The sequence below is a fragment of the Arachis duranensis genome, chromosome 4 (assembly GCF_000817695.3).
Source record: "Arachis duranensis cultivar V14167 chromosome 4, aradu.V14167.gnm2.J7QH, whole genome shotgun sequence".
Classification (NCBI taxonomy): Eukaryota; Viridiplantae; Streptophyta; class Magnoliopsida; order Fabales; family Fabaceae; genus Arachis; species Arachis duranensis.
The window spans coordinates 118,178,866-118,191,584 of NC_029775.3; the positions used below are offsets into that span (position 1 = coordinate 118,178,866).

The following is a 12,719-nucleotide window of genomic DNA, read 5'->3' on the forward strand; positions in this document are numbered from 1 at the left end:
TTTCTTTTTCTTTGAAAATTTTTATTAAGACCATATTTTTGAGGTATTTTCTCATTATCCTGACAGCAAATTCTGATTATATTTGCAAATCTTTTGAGTTACTTTTTGCATACAACGTTCTTTTATTTCCTCTCATATAGCAGAGGTTGCTCCACCAAAATTATTTTCAATTGTTCCTCTATTTATTTCTCTTATAAATCTTCCCATTATAAATTCATTAGCAGGATATGAAAGTTTTGTTATATACATACTAAGATAATGATTTTTATCTTCTTCTTTTAATTTGTAATAATGTATTCTATATTCACATATATAAGACTCCACATTACATAAATCATATATCTGAATATTAGCTAAATGGTTTTTTGCTTCTTGATATTCTTTATTATAGACTTCTTGTCTATGATCTTTAATATTTTTTCCAAAAAATTCTTTATATAGAATCATCATTATATATAATATCTTATCATAAGCTGTTGTTTTTGTTTCTAATTCTTCTATTATTTGGTTTTCTATTGATGTCATATAATCTCTTATAGTTCCTTTAGTATGAAACCATATGTAATTCCAAATGTCCCTTCCAGACAATTTACTAAGTTTTGGATTAGTAAAGGCTTCTAATAAGAAGGAATTCAGCCAATTTTCGAAAATTTCTTTTTCGTTCTTTTTGCGGTCTAAATCGAGCATTCTTTCTCCTTCCATTTCCTGGATTTTCAGAATTTACTAATTCTTCTTCTATTTGAAATCCTTGTTCCATAATATTATTTTCTTGAGCCATTTTTAATTGTTTAAAAAGCATTGTAACTTCTTCTAATTTTTCTTCAATATTCATAATTTCAATGGTGGTTTTACTTTTAAGTCTGTTATGTTGATTATATTTTGAAATTTTTCTTCTTTGGGGTTCTCTTTTTCCTTATTTCTTTGAAATTTTATAGATACTAATATTTCTTCAAGCATATCTACTATAGAATTTAAGTGTGGGTTAAAAGTATGATGAAGATGTGGGGAATCATTTCCATGGTAGCATTTTTTAGAAATCCCGTGTAAAAAATAAGTTTTTTCAGGTTTTTGAAGTCCTTCAATAAAACTTATAGTAAAATAAAGATTTTGAGAAAAATAATTTTGTATTGATTTTAAGAATTCAGTGTCATTACAATTAACATTGGTTAAAATCATTAGTTTTTGATCTATTAATTTTGATAACTTAATTATTTCTTCTCTTAAATCTTCTAATTTACTTTTTTCCATTAGGTGACGCTTTTCTTTGTGAAGAGTTACGATTTTAAGTGAAAAGTGTGGTTTTAAAATATGTGGTTTGGGTTTTGCCACATAAGCACATCTTTAAAACAACATCTGTATCCTATATTTCACTATATATATTTTATAATAGTAATGTATTTTCTCTCTATTTTTACTCTTATTAATAATTATATAACATTGCAAAAGAGTATAAATAATATTAACTTTGTAAGTGGAAACTACTATAAGGATAATTTTGTGTGCTAACATAATCTCTTTTTCTTAGTACGTGTATTTTTTGTTTGTGACAATAATTATTATAAAATAAAAAAGAGTATATTTGTTTACATAATCAAAACTTAATAAATGTAGGACACAAAGTCAAACTTGAAAACACAACGAAATACACATAGGCTACATTTGTTTATAGAAATAGAATACTGAGATAGGAACACTGAAACATAAAATCGTATTTGGCAGAAGAGATATAGACAGAGATAATGTGTCTAGAGACACTAAATTAGTGTATTTTTTGTCCATTCTGACAGAAAAGACACAGAGACATTAACTTATTTTTTATTTTTTCTTTTATTATTTTTATTAATTTTTTATAATTATATTTTTTGTTGTTATATTTTTCATCTCGAATTTTTTGAATGAAAAAAATGAAAATAAATTGAATTTTCATAAATTATTTTAATTTATCACCAAACAAAATGCAAGAATACAAAATTTTGTATCTCTATCCATCAGTATCTTATTCTGTGTTGTTCTCAGTGTCTTATCTTATTTTGTTCTTAAAAATAAACACAGCCATACAAAACTGCCGTGGGAATAATTAATAATTAATAATAGCTAGACAATTGTAAACTGAATAATAAAGAAATTTGCATTGAAACTAATTTGCTGCTTAGAGAGCAAATTAGTTATTTAACAGATTGTAACAACCAATACCAATTCTTAAGGATAGACCTCAATAAGAGAATATATTCCAGTTAAAGGGGATATTTTATAATTTTGAAAACCTGCTTCCAAAAATAATTTCTTCAATTCTTCTTGGCTTCTCTCCTTTCCATTCACATGTGTCATCATAATATCCATCCTTAGCTTCAATTGAGTAAGTTCATGCTCTTCATGGTTTTCATTCATCACAGTATCTATGATAATTACTTTTCCTCCTTTAACATTATTTAAAATTGCATCTTTACATTTTTTTAATATTTTTACACAATGTTCATCATCCCAATCATGTAAAATCCACTGCAAAAACAAAACAAAGCAAAAAAAGTTCACAATATTAATTGCCTTTTCCAAGAGCAATCCAATTTATCAACAAGCAAGTACGCTAATTGTTTTCTTTTCTTAAAAAAATTATCAATATAGATGAATGAAGTTTTACATAAAAAAAGAAAAAAGAAAATGAATGTTTATTATTTAATGGTCAATTCTGTTTAATTCAAAATATAGAAATGTTTAGATATGTTTATAGTCTAAGTAAAATATTTGTTTTTTAGTTTTGACATTTATAATTTTTTTATTTTAATCGAGTAAAATTTAAAAATTATCTATTTTAATTTTTATTTTTTATAAACATGACATACAGATTAAATGGTGAACGATATGGGCTAATTTTTTTTGATATGAGATCAAGTTTGGTGTAATGCTGGGTTATAGAACTTGGGGGAGTTTTACACCGTTGTGACCGTGTTTAGGTGAAGGGAAGAAATCGGACGGTTCGATTTATTGCAGTTGAAAGGAGACATAAATCGAACCGTCTAATTTGTGGTTTATAGAAGGCAATGCATGAAAATCGGGCTCACCGATTTCATGTTTTACGTTCAAATTTTGTTGGGTCCAAAGAAATCAGATTCAGTGATTTCTTTGTTGGATAAAAAAAAATTTACAAGTCATTGAATCGGACCAACAATTTTCAAACTATCACACTTACATAAAGCACTATGTACTCTCATACCCATATGATACTCTATCTTCTTCTCAATATGAAAAATAAAAAAGTGAACGTATGCTTTGTCATTTTAAAATTTTAAATTATTGTATCACCATTTATTATTTTGTACCAAAAAAAGGTCATAAAATAAAATTTTAATACAATATCATAATATATTATTTTCTTAAAAAGCTTAAATTAATTAAAGAAACCTTATAAATAAATAATTATATTTTAAAAAAATACAAGAAATTAATGACAAGTATGAACAATAATTTAAAAAAGGAAGATAAATTATAATTAAAAATTAAATTTTTAATTAATTATCTAATTATCAAATTTTAAATTTAAAAAATTTAGAATTAACAATTAAACACATTGAATGGTTACTCTCAATATCATCATATTTTTCCAATTTCTAATCTCCCTGTTCTTGCTGTTGTAGCTTTACCTATTTCGTTGCAACCCCTCCAGCCAACCAGCCAACCGTGCCGACGCTACCGCAGAATTGTTATATTTTTAACGATTAATCAGATAAAATCTTTGTAATTTACAGAAACATACCTTAAGTAGACACTACAACAATATAGATTATTTTTTAGGGTTATAATGTGTAAAAGAAAATTAAAATTTGTCAAAAAAATAAATTTAGACACTATTTTAACTATGAAAATATGTTAATAAAAGTTTTGTCAAAAATAGTATTTTTAACATATAAGCGATTGTGGAAAAAATTTGAATCTTATTTTGATAAATATTGGCTGTCAAAAATAATTTGTTAGAAAATTTTGAGAACATATTTTCTGTGATACTTATTAATTGTCAAAAATACTATTTATTTTGACACTTATTGATTATAAAATATTCTCAACAAAAAATTTTAACAAAGAATGAGATGTGATCTTGAAACTAAAGAATAAATTGAGATTTTGAAGATAAAGAATGAGTAGTATAATCCTAAACTGAGAACAGTGTGATGTCAAAATTAACAGAGCCCAAAAAAGAAAAAAAATAGTAGAGTAAATTGAAAACAAATGGGTGTCAAAATTGAGGAGTAATTTTCTACGGTCAAATTTTTCGCCAAAAAAATATAAAAAATTTGACATTTGTGATATTTGTCAAAAATATATATTAATTTTGACATTTAATTATGGTGTTAAAAAATAAAGTGTCAAAATAACTCTATTTTCTTGTAGTGAGAATAGCATGAGCACGAGGAATAGAAATAAACATGTCTCCACCAACAAAGCTCAAATTGTTGCTTCCTGTAAAATTCTCCACAACATGTGGAAGGTCAAACACTATGCAATTGAATTTGGGAAACATGTCATTGATAATCTTAGATACGGTTCCATTTCCACCACCAACATCTACAATGGATTCCAACCCTTCAAAGACAGCACTATGATCTTTCAATGCCAACTTCACCATTTGAGAGTCACTAGCCATTGACTCATTGAAGAAACTCAAATATGAAGGGTTTTTGCTAAAAAAGTCCCAAAGATTTGTTCCAAGGGAAATTTCAAATAAAGTAAGATTTTCTTCAAGAGTCCATTTTCCAAGGAAATGGTAAGCACCTGACAAAGTGGGATCAAGAACACAGTTTGACATTGGAGCTAAACAATGTTGAGTTCCTTTGAGAAGAAGCTTTGAAGCAATAGTGAGAGCATATGCTTCCTTTTCTTCATTATCATCATGGAGTAGCCTTGTTATGTGGAAGAATCCGTTGTGAGCAAGGTGGCGCATGAAGCGGCGAACGCCGTTGATTTTGGACGGCGGAACTTGCAATGTTGAGGCCAAGTGATGAAGGGTAATGGGTTGGCCATGGTTGTGGATTATGTCTGCTATGTTGAGGTCCAGACACCATTTGAGACACATGGAATCTAGGTATGCATAAAGGTGTTTGTAGACAACAACTTGTCCTTCAAATATCTCACTTGCCTTGCACTCACTTAGCAACTCCATATTGCAACTACACTCTCTTCTTCTTTTTCCGCTTTTCAATTCATAAACTTTTGGTTTGGTTGTGTTTGATTTGGTTGTTGGATGTTTGATTTGGTGGTTGGGTTTGGTATATGTTTATAGGGGTGGAAAAAAGAATGGGGACGCTTCCATAAAGACGGTAAAATATTTTTTTGTAAAGACGCTTACATGTCGCATTATTATTGGACGTGTTAATGAATCAGTTATTTTTGAATTTTTTAACAAATTAGAATAAAATCGATTTTTTATAACAATAACAATAAATCTAATTTTTTTAGGGATCTAATTGTATTTTTTAAATTTTTAGAGATTTAAAAGTCTGCAAAATAAAAAGTTAGAGATATATTTATCTTTTTATCAAACAATTTAAAGATATTCGATTTAGATTGTATAATTCGATCGGATCAAATTGGGTCTAATAATTATAATGCAGATAATTGAGTTTATTATTGTTACTATAATAAACCGATTTTGTTCTAATTTATTAAAAAATAAATTATTAACCAGTTTAATAAAGACAATAATAACATGACACATATAAATATCTTTAAAAAATATTTTTAGTATTTTTATTAAAGTAGTCTCCAAAAAGAATAACCGTACACATCTAAATTTTTTAATAATTAAGTTTAATTAAATTAGTCTAACATAATAAAAATCAATTATAACTAATATTATTCTAAATTTTATTATTTAATTTAGTTGGATTTGGTTTATAAAAGAGAAAGTTAGAATAATAGTTATTATTGAAAAGATGATAAAATTTTTATCTTTTCATGTAATTTAAATAGGTGAAAAGAAGATTTGAAGAATATTCAATTAAAAAGGTGAATGATATAAAAAATAGATAAAAAATGAAAAGTAGAGCGAGGAAGACAGACCATACATAAAATAGTCTTTAGATATCAACGTATAAATAGTCTTATTGCAATTTTAATACATAATAGGACTCTAATGTTAATTAATTTAGTTAATCGGTTTTACTTAGTAGATAGAATAAAATTTTGTTGTTGTTGTTGCAATAATACGTATGTAAAATATATTCACACTGAAAGTTTATGAAAATTAACTATTCATTGTGCTCATTTAAGTTTTATACTAAGTTAACTTTTATAATTTATAGTATAAATTTTTTTTATAAATATATTAAATCATTATTGTTATATTAACAAAAAAAATGGATAATTACATAAAAAAATTTATATTATTATTGTTAAATATTTTTAAAATTTTATTTTTTATTCATTTATTTTTTATACCGAGTTAACACTACGCCAGGCACGGTGAATAGCGGCCAAGATTTGGAGGCCACACACCTCGCCGCCGCAAAGCATGCTGGGAAAAGCAGAACTCCTTTGCGTGCCACGGTCATCAGCGGCGACTCCACCAAAAACGCCGCCATCGCCTATGTGAGGCACGGTAAATAGCGGCGAAGATCTGGAGGCCACACACCTTGCCGCCGCAAAATATGCTGGGAAAGCAGAACTCCTTCTCGTGCCTTATCATCAGCGGCGACTCCATCACAAAACGCCGCCAGGTGAGGATCCAATCTTAAGCAATCTAATTTTTGTTTTGCCCCCTTTTTTTCTTATAACCCTGAGTTGATTCCCCCCAAATTTCAAGAAAACCCGCGAAGAGTAACTGGTAGCCCGCGAAGCACACCCATTGCTGCAATTCCAAAACAAGGTTGTGAAGGCAGGACTCCTTCGCGGGCCACAAATCAGCGGCGATTGCATCACAAAACGCCACCAGGTGAGGATTTGTTAACTCAATTTCTCCTTTCCGCCTTTTTAAGTTCTCCTATAAATTCTAATTCATTCTTCCCCAAATTAACCAGAACCCCGCGAAGAGTCATTGGAAGCGCGCGAACTCTGCTGCCGTCGCTGCTCCACTGCGAAGGTGCTGCCGATCCTGGGTCCTCTGCCCGCCTTGCACGAAACTGTTGAGCCACCCTCCACCGTTCGCCATCCTGAGCTATCATGGCCTCTCCCTGTCCCTGGTGAGTTCTAACATTTTGAGCTTTCATTCGTGTTTTCACCCTTGGTTCGGAATTTTGGATTAACATATTGTAATGCAACCTTGTCTCTCTGACAGAGCATGCCTTGTTTAATTAGAACCTAAAGATGGAAAAAAGTCGAGTTAATATTAACCTTGCTTCACCATGAAAATTAATATCCATGCAAGTTTTGAGTTCTTAAGTAATTTTCAAGCATAAGGGATAACATATATCTAGTTTTCAACAGTAAATATACAACCTGATAATGTTTACTTTTACCTAGTTAGAGAAAAGCTATAAGAGCTAATTACAGTAGTTAGATTATATATCAGCAACAATGAACTATAATAGTTAGTTTACATACTTCCCTGAATGACTTTGTGAATGAGTAAGAGGTTGGTCTCTTCCTTCAATCATTGCCATTATACCATCCCTGCCACAGAATGTGCACTGCATGCCAAGTTAAAGTTAGAGGTGTTATGTTTGATGAATGGTTTGATACTCTATTGATACTTTTACAATTCATATTCCAGCTTACTATAAGTGTGATTGCTAATTTGCCTGTTATGTTTATAGACTTTTTGAACTTCGACGTAATTTGGAAATAGTTGGGAGCAGGAATTTGAATGAATGATTTTTATCTATCCGTTACAGCTAGTTATAGTGTTTGGCATCCTATGTTATCATTTGGTGTGTTTTTGACATGAGATGGACTCATCAACAAAATTCTTGTATTTGCTAATTTGTGTCTGTAGGAAAGAATTGAGGAGATTGAGCAACAGGATGAGTCATCTAGAGTGTTGTCTCAGAATGATTCCATTGCTCAGGTTTTCGGAAAAGAGAAACCGGGTAGAGTACGTGGTGTGGGTTTTGGACCGACTCCTAGTCAACTCTTCGGTCCAAATTCACATGGGCTTGGCAACGGAGTCCAACAAGAGGAGACTCAGAGGAAGCTGCTTGAACTGGAGGCACAGCTGGAAGGCGAGAAGTTGAAGAGGAAGGCGATGGAGGATGAGGCAGCAGCAGATAAGAAAAAGATGAAGGCGATGGAGAGTGCTCTAATTTATCTGTTTCAACGGCAGGGTGAGGAGCTGCCACCAGACATCGCTGCAGGGATGAGTTTTGTGGGATGATAGAGTGAATACTAGAATATTAGAATTGGAGATATGTTGCATTGAAGCAAACATTTTATTGAATTAGACTGAGCAACTCTTTGAAAGAGATTTTTTTTATTCGTATTTTCGTGGATATATATATTTCCTGTTTTGCTTATATCTCGATTTTGTTTTTGATACAAGTTTAGATTCTAAGATTGAAAATATTCAATCTTTAAAATAATAAAAAATATAAGAAGAATTTTAAAAAATCATTGAATAATATTTTAAACCAATTTGGTGTGATTTTTTAAAAAATTCTAAATTTTTATTTTTTTAAATTTAATATTACATAGCGGCGGTTTTAAACCGCCTCTATTTTGATTCGATGATTGTAGAAACTATTATATCTGGCGGCGGTTTGTAACTGCCGGAATCTCTGACAGAAACTACATTAGCATTTAGCGGCTTTTTTAAAACCGCCGCTAAACGTGCGGCCAGTCAGACATATCGTATAACATTGCGGCGGTTAAGATTCCGCTGGTAAATATGAGGGAAATTGTGTCAGCAAAATTCGGCGGCAGTTTTCTGTTAGTGTGCCGCAAAATATTGATTTAGTGGCGGTTATGCCAGCGGTTGCTGGAAACCGCCGCCAAATCCAACCGCGGCGCCCATATCCATGGCTGTCTGGTGAACCGCCAGAAAATGATTTTGCGGCGGTTTTAAACCGCCGTAGATCACAAAAAAATCGCCGCTGTTAACCGTACTTCTTGTAGTGTAATAATAATATCTTAAGATGTGATATGGATGAATATGATAGCATTCTATTGTCTCTAACTTTAAATAATGCATGTCTTTGACCTCATCATCATTATGTTGTTCCTCGTGGGATGGTGTGTATATATATATATATATATATATAATACAAGGGAACAAGAGAACCCTAACAAATGACAAGGGACTTTATTTGACATCATGAGTGCACACGTTGAAGCTTTGAGATGAGATATCATTATTTTCATCAACATTATTCCGCTTTGCAATCATATCAATTTTTTTTTATCATAAAATGCACTTGCTCTCTCTATTTCGAACTTTTTCTTTTTAATATTGTATTAGTATGGGTGAAATCCTTTACGATGAATCAAACTGTGTGTTAAATACTATTATAGTCATCTACAAAATGTCATTGATGTTTTGTATTTTTTTAATTAAAATAATATCTTTTTAACAAAATATCCTTGACGTTTTGTGTTTTAATAATTAAAATAATATTTTTTATTACAAAACGTCAGTGACGTTTTGTTCTTTCATAATTAAAATTTTTTTTATTATAAAACATTATTAAAAATAATATTTGTGCTATCACCACAATTATAAAGATAGAACTCAAATTCAAAAAAATTACTACCATGACGATGGACAATAATAAAAAATGACCAAAAATGATATCGAAGAGCGTATCTAATTAATCCGTGACCACAATTATGATATAAGGCGGGCTTATTGTTCTTGATCCAAATATGCAATTGTTTGATTTTTTTTTCTATAAAAATTTATTAAATCTTTATTAGCAGTCAAAAGAAAAATTCTTTGCAAGACTGATTTTAGAGTAAAAAGAACTGAAAAAATATTTAAGAGCAATGGTAACTAATAAAAGGGCTGAAAAAGAGAATTTTAAAGATATCTTAGAAAGGGTTCAAACAAACTTAAGGGTTGGAAATCTAAATGCCTCTCCTTGGCTGGAAGGCTTACTCTAGCCCACTTTGTGCTGAATCCCATCTTTAATTATAATATGCAACATGATAGAATTCTGAGAGGAAATTGTCAAGAGGTGGAAAAATTCCAAAAGAGTTTTATTTGGGGTGATGACCAGAATCAAAAGAAAATGCACTTAGTAAGCTGAAAAATTCTATATCAACCAAAACATGCAGGAGGGATAGGGTTCAGAAGTCTAACCACCATGAATGATGCGTTCCTTTTAAAGAATATGTGACAGGCATTGAAAAATCCAAATACACTGTGGGTTCGGGTTCTATCCTACAAGTATTGTAAAGGGAGGAATTTAAATAGTAATAGCTCTTCAAAAACTACAGATTCTCAATTCTGGAAAGAAATCACAAAGCTTTGGCCCAAGTTCAATAATGGCACCATCCAATATGTAGGAAATGGATTGAAGGAGAAGCTCCTCTCATGGAAGCAGCTTGTGACCTAGCTAATGTAGACACTGAAAGTTTGGTGTGGAAATGGACCAATGAAAAAGGAATGTGGGACACGGAAAAATTTACTAACAATTTACCCCAAGATATAGGGGAGAAGATTCTTAAAATTAACCCTCACAGAGCTGAGAATGAGGACGATAGAAGAGGGTGGAGACACTTCGAAGATGGAGACTTCTCTATTAGTGCAACATATAAAGCTCTATCAAATTGGTCGGAATGAGAAAATTCGACTTGGATAAAATTTTGGAGTTGGAAGGGACCACAAAGAGCAAAAGTTTTTCTATAGACAGCCATGCACAGAAGAATCATGACCAACCAGTGAAAAGTTAGAATTTTCGAGGGTAATGAAAGCTGTCAACTTTGCAATGGGAACACTGAAGATGTATTACATGTGTTTAGAAATTTCCCTAAAGCCTCAACTATTTGGTGTAAACTTATCAATACTAAATTCATTTCTCAATTCTTTCAACTTAATTGGGAGCAATGGATAGAAACTAACCTCAAGAAGCAATGGAGTGCAGACAATGGTTTGAACTGGAAAGATATTTTCATTACTACATGCTGGAGATTATGGCACTGGAGGAATAAGGAATTAAACAACCATCAATATCAAAGACCACCTCAACCACACAATGAAATCATCAAACAGGTTAAGAAAATACATGAGACTTTGGGAAGAGCTTACCAAGTGAGGAAGCAAGGAGCAAAAATGAAGAGGAACATCTGCTGGAACCCACCCCCCATGTGTGGGTCAAGTTGAACACGGACGGGTCGGCAGTGAGAACTCCTCTAGCAAGTGGGTGTGGCGGCCTCCTGCGGACAGAAGAAGGAAGATGGATTGCGGATTTCACTTACAAAATTAGGGGAGGATCAGCGTTTGATGCAGAGTTTTGGGGTGTATACAAGGGTTTAGGTTTGGCTTGGACTATGGATTTTCATAAAATTATTGCTGAGATTGATTCTGCGACAGTGATGAGTCTCTTGAATGGGAGGAAGGAATTGGGGAGACACCCTAACCCCATAAGCAGAAAAGTGAATGAACTGATGAAAAGAGAGTGGAATATAGTTTTTGTACATATTTATAGAGAAGGAAATAGAAGTGCTGATTACCTGGCTAGATTGAGTATGAATTCAAAAATTGACTATGTTTTTTGGGACTTACCTCCTTTTGAGATTCTAAGTATTCTCAGAGATAATGAAAGAGGGGCTACAATTTACATGTAGGTTTCTCTTTCTTTAAGCGTCAGCCCATATAATACCATAAAAAAAAAAAAAACAAATGGGTTAAGGATTACAATTTACAAAATGATTTTGGTATATATACAAAAACAAAAACCGTGTAACTTTAGTACTAATATTTAGCTATAAATTTTCATTAAACTCTAAAAATAACTAAAGTAAAATAATATCATTTAGTTTTATCCCTATTAATGTTCAAACTACTATAAATAATCTTGAACTATTATTATGAATGAAAAAATATCGGTAATACTAGAAAGATAAAAAATTAGAATTTATCTTATTTAATATATTAATTATTATAATAATTAATAAATATTAAATAAAATAAATTGTGACTATTTTTGGCTAAATTTTTTTGTTACCGAACATTTTTGGTATATTATTTATCTAACTCTCGTAACATTTTTTGTTTTGTGACACTTATTAATGGTCATCTCAACGTTAATTATTCTTAAGGATAAACTAAGAAAAAACCACAATAAGAGAATACATTCCGGTTAAAGGAAATATTTTATAATCTTCAAAGCCTGCTTCCAAAAAAAGCTTCTTGAATTCCTCTTCACTTCTCTCCTTTCCATTCAAAGTTGTCATGGCAATATCCATTCTGAGCTTCATTTGAGTAAGTCCAAATTCATCTTGTTTTTCATTTATCACAAAATCTATGATAATTGCTTTTCCTCCTTTAGTGTTCTTTGAAATTGCATCTTTGCATTTCTTCAATATCTTTACACAATGTTCATCATCCCAATCATGTAGAATCCACTAAATTAAAAACAAAACAAAAAGGTTAGGAATTGTATCATACCATTTTCTTCACCTTTAATGTCTCTTGCCCATAAATAATTCTACCAACAAATAATATAAATCCTGATGATCAATTCTTCATCTTTAATATTAGCCAATTTTTTAAAATTTTAAATTATAAATCTTAACTTTCAAATTTTAAATTATAAATCCTAAATCATTCAAAAAATAAAAATTAAAAAAATTATGAC

The 12,719-nt window shown here is 30.8% G+C and overlaps 2 protein-coding genes across 2 annotated transcripts in view; both read right to left on the minus strand.

The window, feature by feature from the left end:
- Positions 1 to 4,353: 4,353 nt before the first annotated feature.
- On the minus strand, positions 4,354 to 5,152 carry LOC107486555 (isoflavone 7-O-methyltransferase-like). The gene has a single exon (XM_016107105.3). It carries the CDS (start codon positions 5,150 to 5,152, stop codon positions 4,370 to 4,372), a length of 783 nt encoding a protein of 260 aa, XP_015962591.2. The 3' UTR covers positions 4,354 to 4,369.
- Positions 5,153 to 12,126: 6,974 nt separating this feature from the next.
- The window catches only part of LOC107486238 (isoflavone 7-O-methyltransferase-like), a 2,100-nt gene continuing 1,507 nt past the window's right edge, over positions 12,127 to 12,719 (minus strand). Inside the window, exon 2 of the mRNA XM_016106792.3 lies at positions 12,127 to 12,486. Within this exon, the coding sequence (XP_015962278.1) occupies positions 12,187 to 12,486 (300 nt within the window). The 3' untranslated portion in view covers positions 12,127 to 12,186. The remainder of the gene's footprint in view (positions 12,487 to 12,719) is intronic.